At 42.9% G+C, this 21,867-nt stretch overlaps 1 protein-coding gene across 1 annotated transcript in view; it reads left to right on the top strand.

The window, feature by feature from the left end:
- Positions 1-21,867, top strand: part of LOC138266530 (probable cation-transporting ATPase 13A4) — a 93,156-nt gene that overhangs the window by 50,809 nt on the left and 20,480 nt on the right. The window contains exons 8-9 of the mRNA XM_069215391.1: positions 7,449-7,558; positions 20,873-20,969. Of these exons, the coding sequence (XP_069071492.1) occupies positions 7,449-7,558; positions 20,873-20,969 (207 nt within the window). The remainder of the gene's footprint in view (positions 1-7,448; positions 7,559-20,872; positions 20,970-21,867) is intronic.

Here is a 21,867-nt window from a genome sequence, read left to right as displayed (position 1 = left end):
AGGGGGCAATAGCATCAGAATTTCTGATGCTATTGATGTACTGTTCAGGGTTAGCACCAAAATGTTGGCGCTAATCTTCAGCAGCACATAGGGGCCCATTGTAATTATTGGAGTGCACCATTTTAACGCCTGCTCGGGACAGGCATTAAAAGTGGCAAAAAAATGACGCATAGAAATCTCTTAAATGTCACTGCGCCATATTTTCAGTCCCCCTAACGGGGGAACGCCCCCTTTGCATACATTATGCCTAGTGCAGGCATAAAGTAGCACAGTAGGTTACAAAGTGGTGCAATGCATAACATTCAATTGGCAAATTTGGCACAGCGATTTTGGCCTCATTGGGCCACATTAGCGTAAAAAAAATGATGCTAATGTGACACAAGGAGGCGATAGGGGCTCTTAAATATGCCCCTAAGAGATGTGTCCATATTGCTCACTTGAGACTACCTGCCTCTTGAGGTCAAAAGTTTTTCAGTGTTCTGAAAAATAGAACATTTTGTACATACATGAGCAGTGTTTTTCATATCATGTGCCCTATTTCATAATCCAGAAGTGCCATGCCCCCTTTTGAGATAAATTTTGCCTCCAAACCTGGCCTTTGCTCATTGTCCTTTTACTAAACCAACCAGTGATTCACAAAGAGCACAAACTGATCCCGTGGTGCACCAAAGCGATGAATAGATAGACTACTGGCTGGAAAACAGAGTCCACTGGCTCTATACTCATTAACTGTCTCTAGACCCCATGAGTTTCCAGCCGATAAATTATCCTCAATCTGACCCCAATTTGAGTCATCTAAAGCAGCAGATGGGCCAAATTCTCGACCATATTCATGTTCACTCCTATATTGGCCATTCATGCTGGTGATGTCTATGCAATGGTCCTTGAAAATCGGGGGTTACCTTCCTTCCTCATGTCAATATACCATGTGGTGAAGGTGGACATGTTTGGGATAAGTACTCATCATCTTGATGTGTTGATACCCAGGTCCCTTGCATTGGAGCTGTAGTGCAATGTTTCGAAGGGAAGCTTAAGCTTCAGCTGGAGAGGGCCAGGGTTATGTTTAGTCCATCCTCTTTGCCTGCACAACAACCCCTATCCTGGATTTAGCAAGCCATGAAGGGAGAGGATCGTTGGTGCTCATCATAAGAGGCCTTAAAGAGGTTTTACAACACATTATAAAATGGATTGTCGAAAAATAAAAATGTATCTGCCATATTCTTTTGCCACCCAAAACAATGGTTCTTAACATGTGGTCCAAGAGCCCTGGAGATCTGCAAAGCCTACTCAGGGGGTTGGCAACTGCTTAGGAAATTAAATAATATTAACAGATTAATAAAGGGTATATAAATAATGATGTAAAATGTAAAAATGGAAATTTGAAAACATTCTGTAAATGTAAAAGAATTTGACAATAGAAGTTAAAATTAGGATAATATCCCCAGATTGATTAGTGGAACCACAGCAAGTGAATTAAACAGAAAACAGTTTGGATAATGAGTGGCCTCAACTGAATTTAAGAAAGCTTCCACCTTCCTATTAAATTTGTGGTTTTTCAATTTTGTTTTAAATTAAATAAAATATTTCATCATTTGCATATTTGTTTGAGGATTGTTTCTGTATTTTTGTGTATTGTTTTCAAGTTGAAATCATCAAAAATGCTTGGGCTGAGGTCCTCAGCTCCAAGTAAGGATTCAGTGGGTGTCCCTGGATTCCAATAATGATTCAGTAGGGGCCCCCAGGTTTCCAATAATATTTAATTGTGTGTGAGATATTGGGCTGTTATTTGAGGGGGTTGTGACACCTTTTTAAGCAAAAGCCACAATATTTGTCTGGGTGAACCACAAAAAGTCACTAAATAAACCTGTGCTTAACCTTCTGGTAGCTCGACACAAAGGCAGTCAGGATTAACTTATAGGAATATTCAGCGTCCAAACAGTAATATAACAAAAAAACAAGAAAAATTCCATACCAATTTAGAAAGTTAGAGTGCATTTTATTTAATAACATGAAAGCAGAAAGACAAACATCCAATCAGTAGAACCAGAGATATTGACATTTAAAGCTTTTAGTAAAAATAGCTCCAAGAAGCAGAAAGTCTACACGCAGTTATCTACACGCAGTTATCTGGTTGCTCTGGGCCAGGGAGAAATCACAACTTCAGGCTGACCAAAATGAAGCGCAGGCAAGAAACAGGGACCAGGTTAATCAAGCTGAAAAGTTACCTTCTAAAGTCCAGCACGAAGAGTTCTGTTCACTGTAAAGGCAGTCGTGAGCAGAATCCTTTTGGTGAGAAGAGCAGGCTGAGCGACCCGCACAGGTGTTGGTGTAGCATGAAGAGCTGGTCATCACTGGACTTTCACTTTGGTGGATCATCGCAGATCGTCACTGTCTGCCCAAAGTGCTGGCGTCCTGTTAGTGGTTGTTACAGATTGTTGCTGTCCGCAAGAAGGGCAGGTCCTGCTGGAACTTCCAATTGGCAGTTTTCACAGGTACCACAAAGGTGCAAATAGGACCATTCACAGTTTGCAGAGACCAAACTACAGGATTTTTACCTATTACCACAGGTGGGGCTCTCACTGATCCCCCCCAAAGATGCAGGACTTGAGGTACAGCTCCTGGGGATCAGGACTCACTCCAGCAGAAGCCAGTACTAATGCTCAGGCAGGTCGAGTTGGATCTGGGCAACTGGGCACTTCCAGGGAGGCCTCTGAAGCATATGGTATCGCTGTAGCTCACACTGGAGGTCAGCCAACTGACCCTTTGGTCACTCTGTGAAGCATGGGTTCAAAGCAAACAGGCCCGATCTTCCTTCTTCAGACACCAAGTCAGTCCTTCCAGTAGCAGGGTCGTCCTTCTTCTGAATCTTCCACAGGTCCAAAAGTGTTCTGGTGGGGGATCCTGACATCCTATTTGTGTGGGAAATTCCATGGTATCCCCTTAAAATGGGTTCTGGTAGTTCTTCCCCTTCCCAAGGACCTGGCTCCAAGTTGTCTTGAGTGATAATAGACAGGGAAGGCTTGGTGTCAAGTCCCTTTGTGTTTGCTGCTGACAGAGCACTATTAAATGTAATCAGGGCAGAGGGAAGCTCCTCACAGCGATAGTGAGGAGTACAACACAGACACTCTCTGCTGTCCCCAAGAACTGTTGTATCGTGTTGACTTGCTTCAAGTTCACAAACCCTATGGGACATTGTCAGAGTGATTGAATGTGTCATCAGTGATGCCTTTATTGGTGTCGTTTGGGGTGTCATATGCAATGCCATCAAAGATGTCATTTAGTATAGCATGTGTGATGCAATATGTCACTTATTCTGTCCATGATTGGGGGAGCAGAGTTTTTGTTCGATCACTTAACTATAACTGTCAAATTTCAGTGTTTTTTTTTTTCATTTTTTAAACATTCATTCTTATCTCATTTTAATATCTAACTATGGGTCACTTTAGCCCTTGGTTTTTCAGCGAAATTCTTGAGTTCAAATGAAAATGAATATCCTATTATCGTACCTGACTACCTTTACATCAATTTACCAATTCGATTTTTCAGTTAATTTCTATGTTTTTATGATCATAGTCAAAATTGAGCAGAAGCCCAACTCTTTTGAGCAACCTGCAGTGAACACCAACCCCACCATGGGTGCTAAACTCCCCTCTGCGCACTGTCATTGGCCACACAGGGGTAGGAGCAGAGCCTGTTCTTTAGCCAGGCCCTGGGCGGACCCCCCCGCACAACCTCCAAATGTGTGTAGAGGGGGTTGGAGAAACCCAAACCCCACCAATGTAAAAAAGTGGGTTATCACATGGGAAAGATGTGCGCCCTTCTCAACTTATAAAGACATAACATTCCATCTAATAGGACCCAAGTACTTCATTGTAGCACTTGACCCTCCGAGGGTAGTGAGGCAGAGCAGTCCAAGGCCTACTCACGGGAGGTAGTGTGGACTTGTGTCCCAGTTGGCAGGTAGGCAACAAACAGCACTCAGTACATCATTGTGAAGCCAGTGCTCTTACTTATAAAAAGGGAAAGTATATTATTATTCACATATTAATCTGACAGCGACTTCTAGCTGCAGATCCCTTACCTTCGAAGTATCCTCAAGCATTAGTCTGGATCTGGAAAGTTTTTCGGGAGCAGTATCCCTGTGTGCCGGTAGGTGTTGTTGTTTGGCTCTGCATGGAGTATTCTGCATCTTTCACTTCAGAAGTGAGGTTTGCAGTACCTATATAGGTGCCACCCAGGCGTGCTGACATCAGTTACTTTCTTTCTGTGTCAGTCAGCTCAGATCCGGGAAGAGCTACCTCCAGCCATTTATTAACTAACATTTTTAGACTTTTTGTGGACATATTTTTGAGCTTTTTGCCTCCTGGTGTGGTAGGATGTCATTCAGGAGGCCGGCTTCAATCCCTGGGGTGTCTGTCACCAATCAATGTCAGTGATGGACCTGCATCTTGTGTGCCTCTGGTGCCTCAAACATGACCACAAAGGCCTGCCCCTCAAGCTCCTGGTGGCTTGACATGTGACACCATGACTATCCAGATCCCAGTCGAAAGGAAGCTCCAGGGAGTGGTCATGGAGAGCAAGATCTTTGTCACACTCACAGTTGTCGGGCTCCTTGAGGAAGTCTCACCACCACAAAAAGAAGACGTTTCAAAGAGGTCTTTGACTTTACCGTGTCTGTCACCCAACAAGACAAGGGAGTGCTCTTTGATGATATCTGGCTCCATGGTAGAGCCTGCACCTGGGCAGTCTCTGTACCTCCCTGAATTTCCAGGAGCCAGGGCGACCTCTACGTTGGTACATAGATATATAACAAAACAATTTGTTTCCCGGGGGGAAGTCTAACCCTTGACTTATACAACAATGGTTTAGATAAATTCTAAAAATCTTTTACCTCAATAAGATTGTTATGTAATTTATACATGGTATTAAAATTACAGTTCAATATTAGTTCTAAATCAAAATTCAATACATATAGGTGCTCCTAAAGTGACAGAGCAGTGAAAGGGATTAAAGTGAAAAATAAAGTGTACCAGTGTTTTATATAATATGTACAACGGTGTGGTTAAAAGAACAAGTGGTCTTCAATATGACCCCTTCAATCGAGGTGTCCACAAGCCACTAATCATTTCTAAACACAGTCCACATCAAACTATGTCAAAGATTCGACCCAACCAATAGAATCCAATAAACAATGGGTCATCATCAGGACAGAGCATTTTTGTAGGTAGCACCAATAAGACAAATTGTTTATGGCAGGTTTCAATCTCCTATTGTGGCATTCCTTGTAATATTTCACTGTAATTGCCTAAATACTCTTGGTTATCGCCAGAGGTTCCTCCACCAATTTCTTTAGTGTATTTGTATTGCATCCAAATCTAAGAATAATGCATTACTTAATCATTCAGTCAAAAGCCAGACACCACTTCTCCATCATCTCCATCGCGCACTCAGTCCTGTAGGACGTCTTTGTGCGAAATTTGTCTGCTGACCCACCTCTAGGAATGGTGTTGCTTGGCTATCTATTCTAAGATAAGGAATCTGCATCTAGAAGTCTCTCTCAAGTGAACAAGTTACTTACCTTTGGTAATGCCTTATCTTTAGAGACTCTATCTAGCCGCACATTCCTTATCAACCCACCCAACCTCCCAGTTCTGCAAATGGATTTCTAGGGACAGGACTGATACTCTTTCAGAACCCTGGTTTTCCACTCCAGTGGTCAGTGGTCTTCGTGGCTCTGTGCTCCTGGCATGGAAATTTGTGAAAAGAAACTGACATCAGCACACCTAGCTGGTGCCTAAATAGGCACCAGGAATGTCACTTCCAATGAGAATGATGACAACTTCCCATGAAGCCGAACAGCGCCATCTACCGGCATGCAAAGGTAATTACTGTTCACAAACAAACGTCCAGATCCAGACTGATGCCTGGGGTATTTCTAAGGTAAAGACTCTGCAGCTAGATGACGTTTCTACCAGAAAAGGTGTTACCAAAGATAACTAACTTGTTCGTTAATACTTGTACTATGCCTTAATTTATAAATATTTATAAGTAGGCAGGTGGCATTCTCCTATCAGTCCACACCCCTAGGGAGACCGGAGCCTTGAGACCATGATACCTTCACATTTACAAGGCACGATTTAAGGGGTGTAGTTATCCTACTGGTTTTGTGATGGTGTCACCACATTCATAAAAGGAGATCATTTCATAATATAGACAACACTATTAAAAAGAACTTAAAATGGTGTTCAATAAAACTGTTACTGACTGTTAACCTGGTAATGATAAAAAAAAATGATTTACGACTTTTATTAAAACATTGAATATGTTATTGTCAGTATCATTATTTATTACAATGTCAATAAAATATGAGTTTGTCTTCTACTTTTAACATGCTGCAAGCACAGCATTAGTATCCACTAACGAAAATCCCTACACACCAGAGCCTGTAAACAAAATCCTAAGCTGTAGGAGTGCTTGGAACTATGTGTAAACTCTCATGGGCTCACCCATTTAACTCCACAGGAGAGTTAGGGCAACTTTGAGAACACTTTATTGTGGCTCCTGTGGGGACTGTAACACTCCTGATAGACCTGCAAACCTTTAGCAACGCATAGGTAGTGTCCCTGCTCTTTCTCTGGGGCTCATGGGTTCTCTATTCTTCAACTGATTAGAGCCGTGTGGCAATGCTTTCATGCGGCATCTGCATGAAAAACTGCTGTTTTCTCATTTTTATTTGATTAAACTTGGTGTCCCTATTCCACATCACATAGTTTTTCCATGCTGGGCTACAGAGAGAGTCGCAATGCCCACAGGGTCCCTGCCAGCTTCCTGCATGAATGACAGAGGTGTGTGCAAGACATGAGTCAGCATTCTTCCCTGCTCCTGTCCATACTGATTGCAGGAGGGAACAGAAATACAGCACTCTCCCCACCTGTGACAAATGCATGTGGGAGACTAGAGGCCTGGTACTCCTGCCAGCCCCTGGGGGATGAACAGATTAATATGGTATTGTTGGTGAACATGAACAAGATATGCTGTGATTTCTGCTTTAATATTGGGCAGTCCTATTTAGGTCTTCACACTAGAAAATTCCAAAACTATAAACTTTTGGAATAAGAAATATCAAAGCCAAAAGAAACAGTGGAGGCTTCTGTAGAAAGTAATTAAGCAGACTTGGTCCAAGTACAACTATGCCAAGCTTTAGCCTGGTCTAGTTTACTGACCTAGCCACTGGCTGGATGTCCCCCAGCACAATGGTAAATTCAATAAAAGACACTTCCAAGCAAATGGCCTATAGAATTGGATCTGAAGTCCTCAGGATATGAACAAGTCAGTGATTGGCCCAACAATGGTTTGAAAATGGTGCAGATGATGTGTACTTCTCTTCATGAGTTGATTTCTGTAGACTCTAGATACATTCCTCAAATACATATGTGGTTTTCTTTCAGGCCTTGAAAATGGCCCATGTTGGGATCTCCCTATCAGAGGAGGAAGCATCAGTGGCCTCACCGTTCACTTCCAAAACTCCCAACATTCAGTGTGTCCCAAAGCTAATCAAGTAAGTTTGTCAATCAGTTATCAATCAAAATCTATTCAGTAATACATTTACATTATATATGAGATGAATGACCCCTGCCATACATTATGAGGATATTGCAAGTCACCAAGCAGATCCACAAATTTACAAATGAACATGGCCTTTGGCCCAGTTTGTCTAAATGAAAACAGAACTTCTCAGTGACTTGCAATATCCTCATACAGTATGGCAGGGGGTACTTTATTCTACATACAATTCACCTTTGCTATGAGGGTGTAGTGCACCTTTAGAGTAAGAGGGTGCAAAACTGCATCCCTTTCATATGTAACACAGATTCTGTTGTATATCATTACTAATACACAGTAAATTAATGAGCATTGATTTACTGCTAAAGTATTGGTCAAATGTCTGCTAGTAGCTTGAATATTGCTGAAACGTTTAAATCCACGTTTTCGTCTTTCTCAATATATTTATTTGCTTGCCTTCTGTTCTTGGGGTCAACTTGTACTAGCATCAGTGCATAATCTAGAAGTGCTCATCCCATTCCTAAATGTGGTACTATTCCTATAGAACACAACAGCAATTATGATTTCTCACAAAGCATGGCACACACCTAATGAAGACAGCTTCCCAGCTTAACCTAAAAACTTGTGTATTTTGTTGTCTGGTATGTGGCACACACACATCTTAGCTGCCTTTTATTCTAAGTTCAAGGTACCTTCAAAGTTTTAAGGAGTGGGGATATTTTCACCTTCAGAGTCATCGGGCCCAGCAGTAAAGCTATTGGCCCGGTTTGAGCTTACCAGCATGTGAAATCGACATGGTACATTTAGGACAGGAAGTCATATCTCCCTTGTTAGATATGGCTTGACAGTGCTGTTGTATGAAAACCTTTGTTACAGATCCTTTATACATAGAATGGACTTTGGCTTTGCCTTGAGGACTATTTCCGCTGACCTCATGCTCTTGGCTCCATCTTATAGAAGGTGCTTCTATCAGTATATACAAAAACTATTTTACAGCCAATAATCACTTTGTTTGACACATTGAGGGCCTAATTATGACCCTGGCGGTCGTTGGACCTCCAGGGTCGCAGAGGCAGTCTGACCGCCACCAAAGCAGTGGTCTGACCGCTTTGGCGGCAGTCAGACCGCTACATTATGACTGTGACGCAAGCACCATGATTGGACCGCTGGCACTGCCACATCACCGCCGGCTGACTGCATGGTGGTGCTGGCGGTCCTAATCCACCAGGGCAGCGCTGCACACAGGGTCACTCTGGGGATTGCGAGTCCCCTCTCTGACAGATTTTACATGATAGTTTCACTGCAAAGTAAAACCTGGCAGAGACAGGGTGCTGGAGGCCCCATGTTGGCCCCTGCACTGCTCATTCACTTGGCGTGGGCTGTGCAGGGGCTACCATGGACAGCCCCAGCTGTCTTTTCACTGTCTGCTTGGTGAACCAGCAGGAAACTCGTAACGGGGCTCCAGGGAAGGCAGCTGCATAGGCGGCAACCTGCCTGCGGGAGTACGGCGAATGGGCTTTTCCGTCTGCCAAACTCAAATTGACCCCCTGAGCTCCTTATCTCTAGTATTCTTTATATAGTGAAAGCAATCTTTGTTAACTTTTATTAGCACTGGTGATTGTGAGGAAATGGGATGAATTATGTCATGTGGTTATGTGGTTATGTGACTCATTGTGTAATACACTTACCAATCCCTTTAGGACCCTTCAATTTAGTTTGTTAAACCTTCAGCTCAACCTCGGGTAGCTGTGTCTCTGAGCAGCAAGGATTCCTCAAGTGGACAAAAGTAAAGCATTAACCAAAACAACTGAAGACAACATTGACAAGGCACCATAGAAATCTAACACTAATTTATAAAAATAGACTGTATTTTTATGTAATTGTAAACACCTCAATGAAAAAAGATGCACTGGATGATTCCAGATATAAACGTTACAAAGTATATTAAATCAAAGCATTTCGCTCAACTGTGAAAAAGCATTGGCAAATTCAACAAATGTGACAGAGAAACTTTTTCAGAAAAATGTTTGGGCTGGCTGTAATGCGTTCACTTAGAATCACTTTAGGTGACCAACCCCGGTAGGGAGTCAGTCAGGGGAACCAGAAAGGTCAGCAGAAATAGTTACCTCAGCAGGTGAAACAGTCTTCATGCAGCTTTGAGGGTTTTCCTTTAGGAGTGGTACCCATACATGTGATGAAGAATGCTGAAGATGCTCAAAAGATGCTGTGGGTGTTATTTGAATGACAGGGGTCTTTCTGCAACTAATCCTCACTCCACAAATTGGTTGAGGTGGCCATGGCCACAGGGTCAAAATCTCTTGAAGGTCTCTCGGATCTGGCATAAGTCCGGTGTCTCCTCGCCCAGTATTGCAGTCATGGGCCAATCCTTCAAGGATTGATACCTCATCCTCTGGAGGTCCCAGCCGCACTCTGATGACACTTCCAGGTTCAGGGCTACCTTGCCCCAGCAGGCTTCTTTAGCTGCTGTGACCCTGTGATGCAAATAGGAGCTCAGTTAGCTAGCCCTTTGAGTCTCTAGACATTGGCTGGGCTCTGGAGATGGCTTCTCGTTAAACAAGACACAACAGGCACAGTCCCTCTCCTTTGCTGACCACCAGGTGCAGCAGGTGCACTCCAAACAGTGCAGCCTCTCTGTGCCAGTTTCATAGTAGAGAATGGCAGTCATTCCTCAGTGCATCTTCCAGTCTAGTTAAGAACTCAATTCAGGGTGCCAGGGATGCTCTACTTACGCTCAGAAAATGCCCTCATGGCAGGTTGTGGTTGGTAGCCAGGTTCCCTCCCACCTAATGACCACTTCCTAGGAAGTGCGGGATCTGGGCATCCCAGGATGCACCATTCTTCCCACGTCTAGTATGGCAGGACCCCATTCTCAGCATGTGGAACTCCCTAGTCCTACACAGAGGTGAGGCTATCAAGGGGGCTACATGCCTTCAACTGCCCCTTTTCCTTTGAAGCATGCTTTATGTGCCAACAATCATGAGGCTTCCTGCAGGAGGGAGGTGACACCTCCTTCCAGAGTAAACCCCTATTGTATCTTTCCTAGGAATCATTAGCACATCTTCCCTCCTGAGGTGGGTCGAAGCTGCCTCGGCACAGGATCCTGTATGCAACCAGTATGAGCACAGAGAACTAAAGGCAACTAAGTGGCAACTTTGCTAATGTTGCACACTGTAGCTTGTTACATTTATTGCAAACCCAGTATTAATGGAAGGAGTTGTTTGATAGCTTGGATGACCCACTCTGGTCCCACTGTTCCAGAGGTAGCAAAGCTGAGGGGTCATTGTTTACCTCTGTACTCATCAATTGGGCAATCAAGCTTTTCCACACTAAAAATGACAGTTTCATGTTTCACTGTCAGGACATGTAGAATTGCGTGCTCTCTCCATGGGATATGTTGCACCTTGCCTTAGTACTCAACAGGTCTGCCTTACAGGTGACTTACACATATACCGGGGGACGTTTGATTTTGCCATTACTTTAAATGGAAATGCCAGGCCAGCAGTTTAAACTGTTCTTCCGATCTGAAAATGGTGGTCTGAGAGTCTCATTTTTACTCCACCCAGGGTGGCACATCCAGCGCTACAAACCCTGATGGAACCCTCTAACTTACCTGCCCTTGGTGCACTGGGTGCCATTTCCATGGGACTTGCAGATAAGTTAGTTTAGCCAAATGGTATTAGGTAATTCAACATACCAGTTTAGGTATAAGCGCACAGGCCCTGAGGTCTGGATAGCAGCCCTCAGTGCAATCTCAGAGTCGAAAAAACCAGCAGCATCTGTCCAAAAACTTGGGGTAACCAAATAAAATGATGTATTTTCTTACAGTGAGCCAGTAAGTCTGGCTTTAATTTGCTAACATAACATTCGTGCATTCAAGACACTGAAAACTGCATTTGTTAATGTCTTGTAATTAGATGTGTTAGCACACTAAGGGCCTCATTTAAAAGAAACTGACACATCATCATCGATGTGTCAGATTTCTTGTGCCTGCTGCACATCCTCTAACGATGCCACGGATGCCCTGTATTTACAATACAGAGCTCCATGGCGCACGTTTTCACAGATGCATCAGAAATTCTGACACATCCTTTGGCGCTAATGTGATGCATTGTTGGAGTTGTGTTGTTAAACTGACACGTCAGCAATGCAAGGAGAGTCTGTAAGGAAATGGCTCCCTGTTGCAGTTACCCCCCACCTTTTGTCTGATACTGATGCTGACTTGATTGAGAAGTGTGCTGGGACCCTGCTAACCAGGTCCCAGCACCAGTGTTCTTTCACCTAAAATGTACCATTGTTTCCACAATTGGTACACCCCTGGCACACAGATAAATCCCTTGTAAAAGGTACCAGTGGTACTAAGGGCCCTGTGACCAGGGAAGGTCCCTAAGGGCTGCAGCATATGTTGTGCCACCCTAAGAGACCCCTCACCTAACACATGCACACTGCCATTGTAGATTGTGTGTGTTGGTGGGGAGAAAAAGACACAGTTGACATGGCATCCCCCTCAGGATGCCATGCCCTCAAAATACTGCCCGTGGCATAGGTAAGTCACCTCTCTAGCAGGCCTTACAGCCCTAAGGCATGGTGCACTATACCACAGGTGAGGGCATAGCTGCATGAGCAATATGCCCCCTACAGTGTCTAAGTCTATTCTTAGACATTGTAAGTACAGTGTGGTCATATTAAGTATATGGTCTGGGAGTTTGTCAAAACGAACTCCACAGCTCCATAATGGCTACACTGAATACTGGGATGTTTGGTATCAAACTTCTCAGAATAATAAACCCACACTGATGCCAGTGTTGGATTTATTAAAAAATGCACACAGAGGGCATCTTAGAGATGCCAACTGTATGTTACCCAATCCTTCAGTGCAGGACTGACTGGTCAGTGGCAGCATGCTGCTGAGAGACGAGTTTCTGACCTCCTGGGGTGAGAGCCTTTGTGCAGTCTGAGGACAGAAACAAAAGCCTGCTCTGGGTGGAGGTGCTTCACATCTCACCCCCTACAGGAACTGTAACACCTAGCAGTGAGCCTCAAAGGCTCAGGCTTTGTATTACAATGCCCCGGGCACTCCAGCTAGTGGAGCTGCCCACCCCCTGGACACAGCCCCCACTTTTGGCAGCAAGTCCAGGGGAGATAATGAGAAAAACAAGGAGGAGTCACCCACCAGTCAGGACAGCCCCTAAAGTGTTCTGAGCTGAGGTGACCCCTGCCTTTAGAAATCCTCCATCTTGATTTTGGAGGATTCCCCCAATAGGAATAGGGATGTGCCCCCCTCCCCTCAGGGAGGAGGCACAAGGAAGGTATAGCCACCCTCAAGGACAGAATCTATTTGCTACTGCCACCCAGACCTAAACACACCCCTAAATTTTGTATTTAGGGGAAACCCAGAACCCAGGAAATCAGATTCCTGCATCCTGAAGAAAGAAGAAGGACTGCTGACCTACAAGCCTGCAGAGAAGGAGGAAGACGACAACTGCTTTGACCCCAGCCCTACCGGCCTGTCTCCAACTTCAAAAACCTGCTCCAGCGATGCATCCGACAGGAACCAGCGACCTCTGAAGCCTCAGAGGACTGCCCTGGACTACAGGACCAAGAAACTCCCGTGAACAGCGGCCCTGTTCAAAACCAGCTACTTCTTTGCAACAAAGAAGCAACTTCCAAGGACTTCACATTTCCCGCCGGAAACATGAGACTCTACACTCTGCACCCGACGCCCTCGGCTCGACCTGCAGAAAACCAACACCTCAGGGAAGACTCCCTGGCGACTGCGAGCCTGTGAGTAACCAGAGACGACCCCCCTGAGCCCCCACAGCGACGCCTGAAGAGAGAATCCAGAGGCTCCCCCTGATCGCGACTGCCTGCAACAAGTGACCCGACGCCCGGAACCAACACTGCACCTGCAGCTCTCAGGACCTGAAAGAACTGAACTTCAACAAAGGAGTGACCCCCACGTGATCCTCTGCCTAGCCCAGATGATGGCTGTCCTGAGAAGCCCCCCCTGTGTCTGTCTGCACCGCTAGAGTGACCCCCGGGTCACTCCATTGTTTTCTGCCTGAAACCCGATGCCTGCTTTGCACTCTGCACCCGGCCGCCCCTGTGCTTCTGAGGGTGTGTTTTGTGTGCCTACTTGTGTCCTCCCCAGTGCTCTACAAAACCCCTCTGGTCTGCCCCCCGAGGACGCAGGTACTTACTTGCTGGCAGACTGAAATCGGAGCACCCCTGTTCTCCATAGGCACCTATGTGTTTTGGGCACCTGTTTGACCTCTACACCTGACCATCCCTGAGCTGCTGGTGTGGTAAATTTGGGGTTGCCTTGAACTCCCAACGGTGGGCTGCCTATGCCCCAGGACTGAGACTTGTAAGTGTTTTACTTACCTCCTAATCTAACCTTTACTTACCTCCCCCACGAACTGTTGATTTTTGCAGTGTCTACTTTGAAAATAGCTTATTGCCATTTTTACAAGGACTGTATGTGAGATTGCTTTTAATAAAAGTTCCTAAAGTATCTAAGTGAAGTACCTTACATTTAAAGTATTAACTGTAAATCTTTAACCTGTGGTTCTTAAAATAAACTAAGAAAATATATTTTTCAATATAAAAACCTATTGGCCTGGAGTGAGTCTTTGAGTGTGTGTTCCTCATTTGTTGCCTGTGTGTGTACAACAAATGCTTAACACTACCCTCTGATAAGCCTACTGCCTGACCACACTACCACAAAATAGAGCATTAGAATGATCTACTTTTGCCACTATCTTACCTGTAAGGGGAACCCTTGGACTCTGTGCACACTATTTCTTACTTTGAAACAGTATATACAGAGCCAACTTCCTACAGAATCTCATTGTAAAAAAGCCCTGCATCAATTTTATGCTTGGTCTGAGCAGGCAGTAAAAGTTTAACACAGTGAAATCGTAGAGTGACACAATGAAAAGTTTTAAATTTCACTGCACTAGTTCAACATGGCTTTTCTCTGTAGGAAGGCCTCTCCTGCATACATTACACCTCCCGCAGGTATGTGATGCAGGACTTTACAAACCGACGCATTGGGCTTAATGCATCCGTTTGCAAATATGGAGCAGTGAATGTACTGCTACAGCCACTGACGCGTTAAAAATAAATGCCACAGTGGCAGCGTAAAGGGCTTGTAAATGAGGCCCTAAATCTAAAACTATTGACAATGCCATAAGTTGTTTGCAGTACTCAATTTGGATGGTACTTCAAGCGGTTAATGTTACAACCCTGAATAGAGAAGACAGCTGTACAGTGTGAACATATTTTTTTGTGGTTCATACCAGTCAATGACTACCAAGTTCTGTCCAACCAGATATTAAGGTGTCAAGACTTTGGAGAACTCTGCCATAGTTTGGCCATTTGGGGTTGTTGCACAGCTCACAGAATACACCAAGACATAGACAGGTCAGGATAGTTAGTACCCACTTGTCAGACATCTTGATATCAGTGTACTTCATATGATGAAGAGCTGATGTCAAACAGTGAGGTCACTACTCCTGTTGGATTCTCTGTATGGGCTATGCCTGTGGCACAGAAGGAGGCCACTAGGGGCCTTTTTGATTTTGGTCAAGGTAAGAGTGCCTACCGAGCCTTTGCATATACCCTACTAGTATTCACAAATATCCAAAGATTAATACATCACACGAGAGGTCCTGGTTATGACGAACCTCAGACGCAACAGAAAGACATGCATTGCCAAAAAGAATAGGCATTTGCTGGCAGCTTTTAACTTTGACAACAGTCATTTTTATTTTGCAAGGTTTTCGTATAACTTTATATATGAAATATCCAAAGGTTCAAGTAATGTTACGGTTAGGTGAGCATTTTTGAGACAACATAATGTTTTAAACATAAAAAAACATTGAAAGTCACTGCTCTCAGCTCTGGTTACTATAACTTGTGCCCTAAGGTAACTATAACTCACACCCCCCCATGCATTTTCTCATCAATAATTTCAGTTCAAATGTTGCAGTGATACTATCAATTTTGTCATGGAAAATGTGATGAGTGATGTAATATCTTGGGTAATTATCTGTCCTTTGCCAGGATGCAAGTTATACTTACCTTAGGGCACGAGGTATAGCTACTTGAGGTAACTATAAGTGGTGCATTTCAGTGGTTTGTCCATTTAAAACATTACGTTGTCACTGATACTTTCACCTAACTCTAATATTACTTTCATTGTTGTTCTTTCAATGAATTTCTAGGGAATGTAAAGTAATGTTTTAATACCATATCAAATGCCAACACCAAACCCAGCCAGGCCTCGAGGCCAACCCTCCCACAGACAGCCAACCCCACACCATTCATCGAAATGATGGAGATTGCACCAATTATTTTTTTTATTTTGAAAAAGGAAATTCTGAAGCAGGATTTTGTTTTTGAAAGTAAAGATGAAAATGGTTCCCTTGCCATGGAAGTCCTCTCCCTTGGCAATGGAAGCATTTAGCAGTTCTCATTGCCCCTTACAGCCTGTGTTTTATTGGCAGTGATGGACAGTGAAAACAAATGCATGCCACTTTGTGACCCCTTGCACCACATTATACCTCCGCCAGGTATAAAGTTGGCAAAGAGGGTGTTCCGGCGCTAAGGGGCCCGTAAAAATGGCACAAAGGAATCTATGAGAGTCCTTTGCATCATTTTTATCAGCAGTTTTTAACGCCTGCTAAGTGCAGACATTAAAAAGAGGCAAAGAATGCCACAAAAACCATGGCGGTAGGCAGGGACATAATACTGCTGGTGGCACAATGTGAGTGTAGTAAACTTTCATCAACCCTTCCACCTACAAGACATCTCTGAAAAGTACATTTTTCTCAAGATATTGGCTACTCCACCCAAAGTACTGACAAGTATTCTTAACATCTGGTCGGGTAGAAAAACAACTAAGATAGTGTTGTCTTATTTCAAACATTTGGGCCCTTGATGCTAACTAAGGAATCTGCCTTTAATATATCAAACCCTTAGTCAATTTTTGAAATGAGAAGAACAATCAGATTCTACTAAAACATTGTGCAGTTAGTAACTGAAAGAGGAGAAAGAGAACCACTTTCTACTGCAAATCCAAGGAGGAGATAAACTATAGAAAATATTTTGCAATAAATTCTACTTCATTGAAAAATATTGGGAATTAATAAGAGCTAATAGAAAAATGCAACAAGGGTAAGAGCGAGGTAAATAAAAGGGTTATGTTTTATAAGAATTTTCAGAAAAGGTCTTCTTAAAGGGTGTGGTAGTTATGTTGGCCTCCGAATCATGCTGTTTCTTGACTGGACATTACTTATCCTGCCAGGACACTGGTGCCACCATCAAGCAGTATATTCCTTTCAACATTTCATTGGCCCACCTCACACAAGATCCACCCAAAGGTCAAGACCAGGAATTGTACAAGAATTTCTAGTGTTCGAACAACATAATATTTTACCTGTGGATAAGTAGCAATTGGACCTAAACTGGATCCTGCTGTTGGCCCCTGCCTGATACCCTGTGAGTCTCTAACTGCCTTCCTGTGAGGTCCTGGAGGGTTTTAGAAGAATAGTGCTGTGGTTATTTTGGCACAAGAAGAAATATTGCTGCTACATAAAGAAATGAAAAAGTATTCAACCGGCAGTTCAATGGAGTTGGATCCCATTTCAGCTTCATCTCATCCAAGGGGCTCAGCACTTTAACAAAATGACTGGGTTCTATTCTGTGTTGGGACTTACAAACTTTTCAGAAATAAATCTCTAGAGATCCAACGCTCCAATGGGACAATCTGCTAGAGGTATCTGGTCTTTGGTTCCACGGCAGGCTGCTCAGAGAGGACTTTTCTACTCAAAACATGATAAATTGTCTTTCTGCTTTCTGCCTTAGAAATGTCAATACTTTTCTTCATAAAAGTGGCAGAGTCCCTTTCTGAAGAAGGCTTAAGAACTTTTCAAACTTTTAACTTTCACTGGGGCCAAGCCACTTGGTGCATCTGAGTAGTGGTCCATTGCAGTTGGTCTCAAATTGTGCATAGGTGCTGGACTTGAACTTCTCTAGACTGTCATTTGTGTTTTGTGCCTTTTGATGCTATTTCTACTTATAACTTTCAAATTTCATATCACTGGTCCGGTTCCCCTAATGAATGTTTGGCATTTTGGTCTCTATTTCCTACTTTAGTTTAGAATTTTTATTGCTTGGTGGTTTTACTTTGTTGCTAGTTTGGTACTGCATAAACATTTTATAAAAGGTCAGAGCATAAGCTTGCCTGCTCTATGCCATAGCTGCCAGGGGTTGAGCTCATGTTAATGTAGTGACTTTAATAGTTTGCCTTGAGACAGAGTTTTATTATTTATTTAAGTGGGCATTCAGCCCCCCCCCAAAAAATAATAAAACATTTTTTACAGGTTTCTAAACACATTATACAATTTGGTATCATTTTACGGAATCGTAAAATGTGTTTAGTATGTAACAAAAAGTCATTTCATAATTGCATGCCCTGTTATTTTGCCACTTACAGGCTTTGTGACTACAAAATGGCTTTGTACATCAGGTCCTGGTGTGATTAAATCAAACCCAGGGGCATAGTTACAAAATAAAGGCCCAGCCCAGCACCGCAAGCCATCCTGCATCGCCGGGTTCCGCCATTAGGAAAGTGCAGGGATGCATTCTATTTACAGCAATACACCACATTCCTGTACTTTCCTCAGTGCTTGGACATAATTGGCAGCCTACCCCCAACGCAGACACCCTTGCGCCATGGAGCAAGGGTGCCTTCATTGCAGGGATGATTGTTTATGTGCAGGAAGGGATCCCTTCCTGCACATAAACAATCATTAATGGTGTTCTCCCTCAAGGTGTGCTCAAAATGCTGAACACATAGAGAGAGGACTAAACAAGAAGAAATAGAGATATTTCTCCTCATTGCTTCAGTTTTACATCACCTCTGGGATTTTATAGGAATCTGATGCATTTCCAGTCTTGTAAATCTGGGAATGCGTCAGATTCCATGGGTGTTGCGTGGTAACACCCATCAAATGCCCCTTTCAAGCAGAATAAAGCGTGAAAGGGGGCCATATTTACAAGACCATGAAAAGCCACTCAATGTGGCTTTGCGTGGCCTTGTAAGTATGAACTGGCACAGTCTGCCATCGGAACATCAAAAAAGGGACACTATGGTGGCGCTAGGGGCTTGTAAATATGCCCCCAGTATCTAATATTTGTCAGCATCCCACTGTTGTGAAGAAGCTGTTTCAATCCTTGTAACAGAACATGCAAGATATAATATCCAGATCACACTTGGGGTGAGCACAATGAAAACATCCCCATAAGCAGGAGATCTAGGCATCTCACAAGAATCTTGAGAACCTTCTTCCACCAGTTTAACCCAATAAGGAGGAAAATGCAACCTAAATTCCCAAAGTCGACTTCATGCTACAATTTCCAACACAGCCAAAATCAGTAAGAAACACTCCCAAACCAGAGGGTCTGTGCAAAATACACCCAGGTAATCTGCTGCAGAAGACGATATACAAAACATAAATAACCAGCAACTTTACAGATTTTATAAAAAGACCGTAACGCCAAATAGCCACCCACCAGATGGAATAGGCTTTAAATTCTTCAGACAACTTGCAGACTAAACCAATTTAGAAAAACACCAATCCAAATCTCTTGCAATGAGAATGATTAATGCTCATTCAGCAAGTAAACCACTTAAGAATAATACAACCAGCATAGACAGCTCTGATATGCGGTGCTAAGATAAGAGTTTGGAGGATAACGGCATGTGAGGTTGAGCATTACCCTCAATCCCTTTCTATTCAAGTGCTATTTTATTTCTGGAAGTTGACAATCAAGGAACCTAAAGTATATATTCTCAGAATCAGACATTCATCTCAAAGAACAAAAGCCTGAATATCTAAAAGGATTTTGATGCTGCCCAAGTAAAAGTGATGCCTTCCTTATTATCAGTCCAGGGTTCATGAAACTGACAGGTTAAAATAGTTCCAGCTCAAACTATGGGTAACTCGAAATGTTTCTTCAAAATTAACCTTGGTTTGATTTACCACTTCCCCTTGAGGTACAGTGGGTAAAAGACCTAAACAAATGAACAAGTTCAGATTTATGAGGCAAGATGAGCACACAATGTGTGTACTATATGGAGAAGTTTAGTTGAACACCATATGCGGTGGTTGTACTGGATGACTAGACTAAACATATATTTATCAGACATAAGAAATTATTTTTCTATGAGGATGTAGATTAGAAAGGTCAGAATTTCATATATTGTGGAATGACATAAAACCTAGAAAATATGGGCGATTATAGGGTCATTAATTAAGGACATAGGGCCTGATTCAGAACTCAGAGGACGAGTTACTCTATCACAACGGTAACAAATATCCCATTCGCCGAAATCTAAATCCTATAGAATGTAATGGGATTTAGATTTTGATAGATGAGATCGCTGTCACTGTAGTAACGGACTTACCCATCCACAAAGTTTTAAACCAGGCCCTACTGCGTTTCTTCATCATAAATGACCTGCACTTCATTCTACTGAGGAAAGCAAGCATTCACAATTATGTAGTGAAAAGGGCAAATTATGCTAATAGATTTTATTGAACCTAGTGATAATGTTCCATTTCGGCAGAGACGATGTCCCCACATATTACTTGTAGCTGAGAGCCTGGAATCAAGTAACTAGGGTAAAAATTAGAAGGTTAGAAACTAAGGGCTGAATTTAGAATTTTGGCAGACAGGTTACTTTGTCACTAATGTGACAGACATCCCATCTGCATAATTATAGTTACCATACCATATAATGGGATTGTAATAAGGTGGACGGGCTATCCGTTACGCTGCGACAGAGTAACCCCATCTGCTACATTAGGCCCTAAATTAGGAATACCTTGTACACATTATTATGGCACATCCTCACCTTGACAGAGCATGTGGAGGGTCCACCTTTTCAGAGCACATGGGCACATGGTCAGATGCAACATTACATAATTCCTCTCACATGGATTTACCTTCATAAAGCGATCTGCAACAAAAACATCTGGATTAGTATTGAAGTGCCTTAGAAAAATCCATTATGCAATTTTGCTATATTACAGAAGGCTGATCATTCTGTACTTAGGCAGTGAATATTTAGATGGTGGGCAGGCATACATTGATTAGATATTGTTTGAAGCCCCACTGGTGGATATTTTAAAAAGTAACTATCCTCTGATGAAAACCAATGATCAATGTTTCAATGAAACTACTGAAACCTATTGACCCCACTTCTTGCTTTTTCCTACAGAGAAGGACGTTGTGCTCTGGTTTCTTCCTTCTGTGTCTTCAAATACATCATCATTAGTAATATAATGGGCAGCAACTGTCTTCTTTTGCTTTATTGGGTAAGGATAAAATATTAACTAAACAGAAATTGAACACATTCACCAAAACACACATGTTAATTTGCTCAATGTCATACTGTCCAATAATGTAAAAATCATTGTAGATTTCTAGCATTCCAATGATCATTTTGATATTCCACGAGTAAATAACGTATCTCTTATCTCTAATTGTTTGCACTTTCACAATTTGTATGGGGTAAAATATGCCTCATTTTGTTCTCTTATGTGCCCTTCCTTACACATAGCTAAACATTATTAATAAACATATTTGCATTTGAAGTAATGTACTTCTTGGGGTAGCCCTGTGGTTGCAAGAGGAGACTTGTTGTGCACTTATGCCGATACAGAACTATATATAGTAAGACAAATACTGCGGATGAAAGAAATGAAACAAAGAAGGAGGCTTTAAAACAAGACTGGGTGTCACTCAGAATGACATAAACAGCAAAGCCGTAAGTTTTTCTTTTTTTTTAAGCAAGTGGGACAATAACACCCCTGGTGCCAGAAATTTAACTGGGGATAAACTTGCCTGAGATAAATGTCCTAAAAATGAACAGTTTTAAATACAGACCCCAAACAAAAGAAGGGCATGAAATAAATGATATACAGACCCTGATAATACAGGGTGATAGGGTTTTGAATCAGTAGGAGTATTACCGACCCCAGAAAATGGTGTAATTGCAGGAGAGAACACACACTAAACCTATGGGCGATAACTCCCAACTGAGGGGAACGTTTGAAGCTGAAGCGCTTGAGCTCAAGCGCTTCAGCTGTCAAAATACCCCCAGCGGAGCCGACGCCAACAGCGAGTCGCACCAAACAATCCCAGTCGCGAAGGAGGAGGAAAAACACTCCCGCGACTGAAGAGAGAAACTCTGGCCCATATTTATACTTTTTG

The sequence above is a fragment of the Pleurodeles waltl genome, chromosome 11, assembly GCF_031143425.1.
Source record: "Pleurodeles waltl isolate 20211129_DDA chromosome 11, aPleWal1.hap1.20221129, whole genome shotgun sequence".
Taxonomy (NCBI): domain Eukaryota; kingdom Metazoa; phylum Chordata; class Amphibia; order Caudata; family Salamandridae; genus Pleurodeles; species Pleurodeles waltl.
This window is presented reverse-complemented; position numbering and strand designations above follow the sequence as displayed.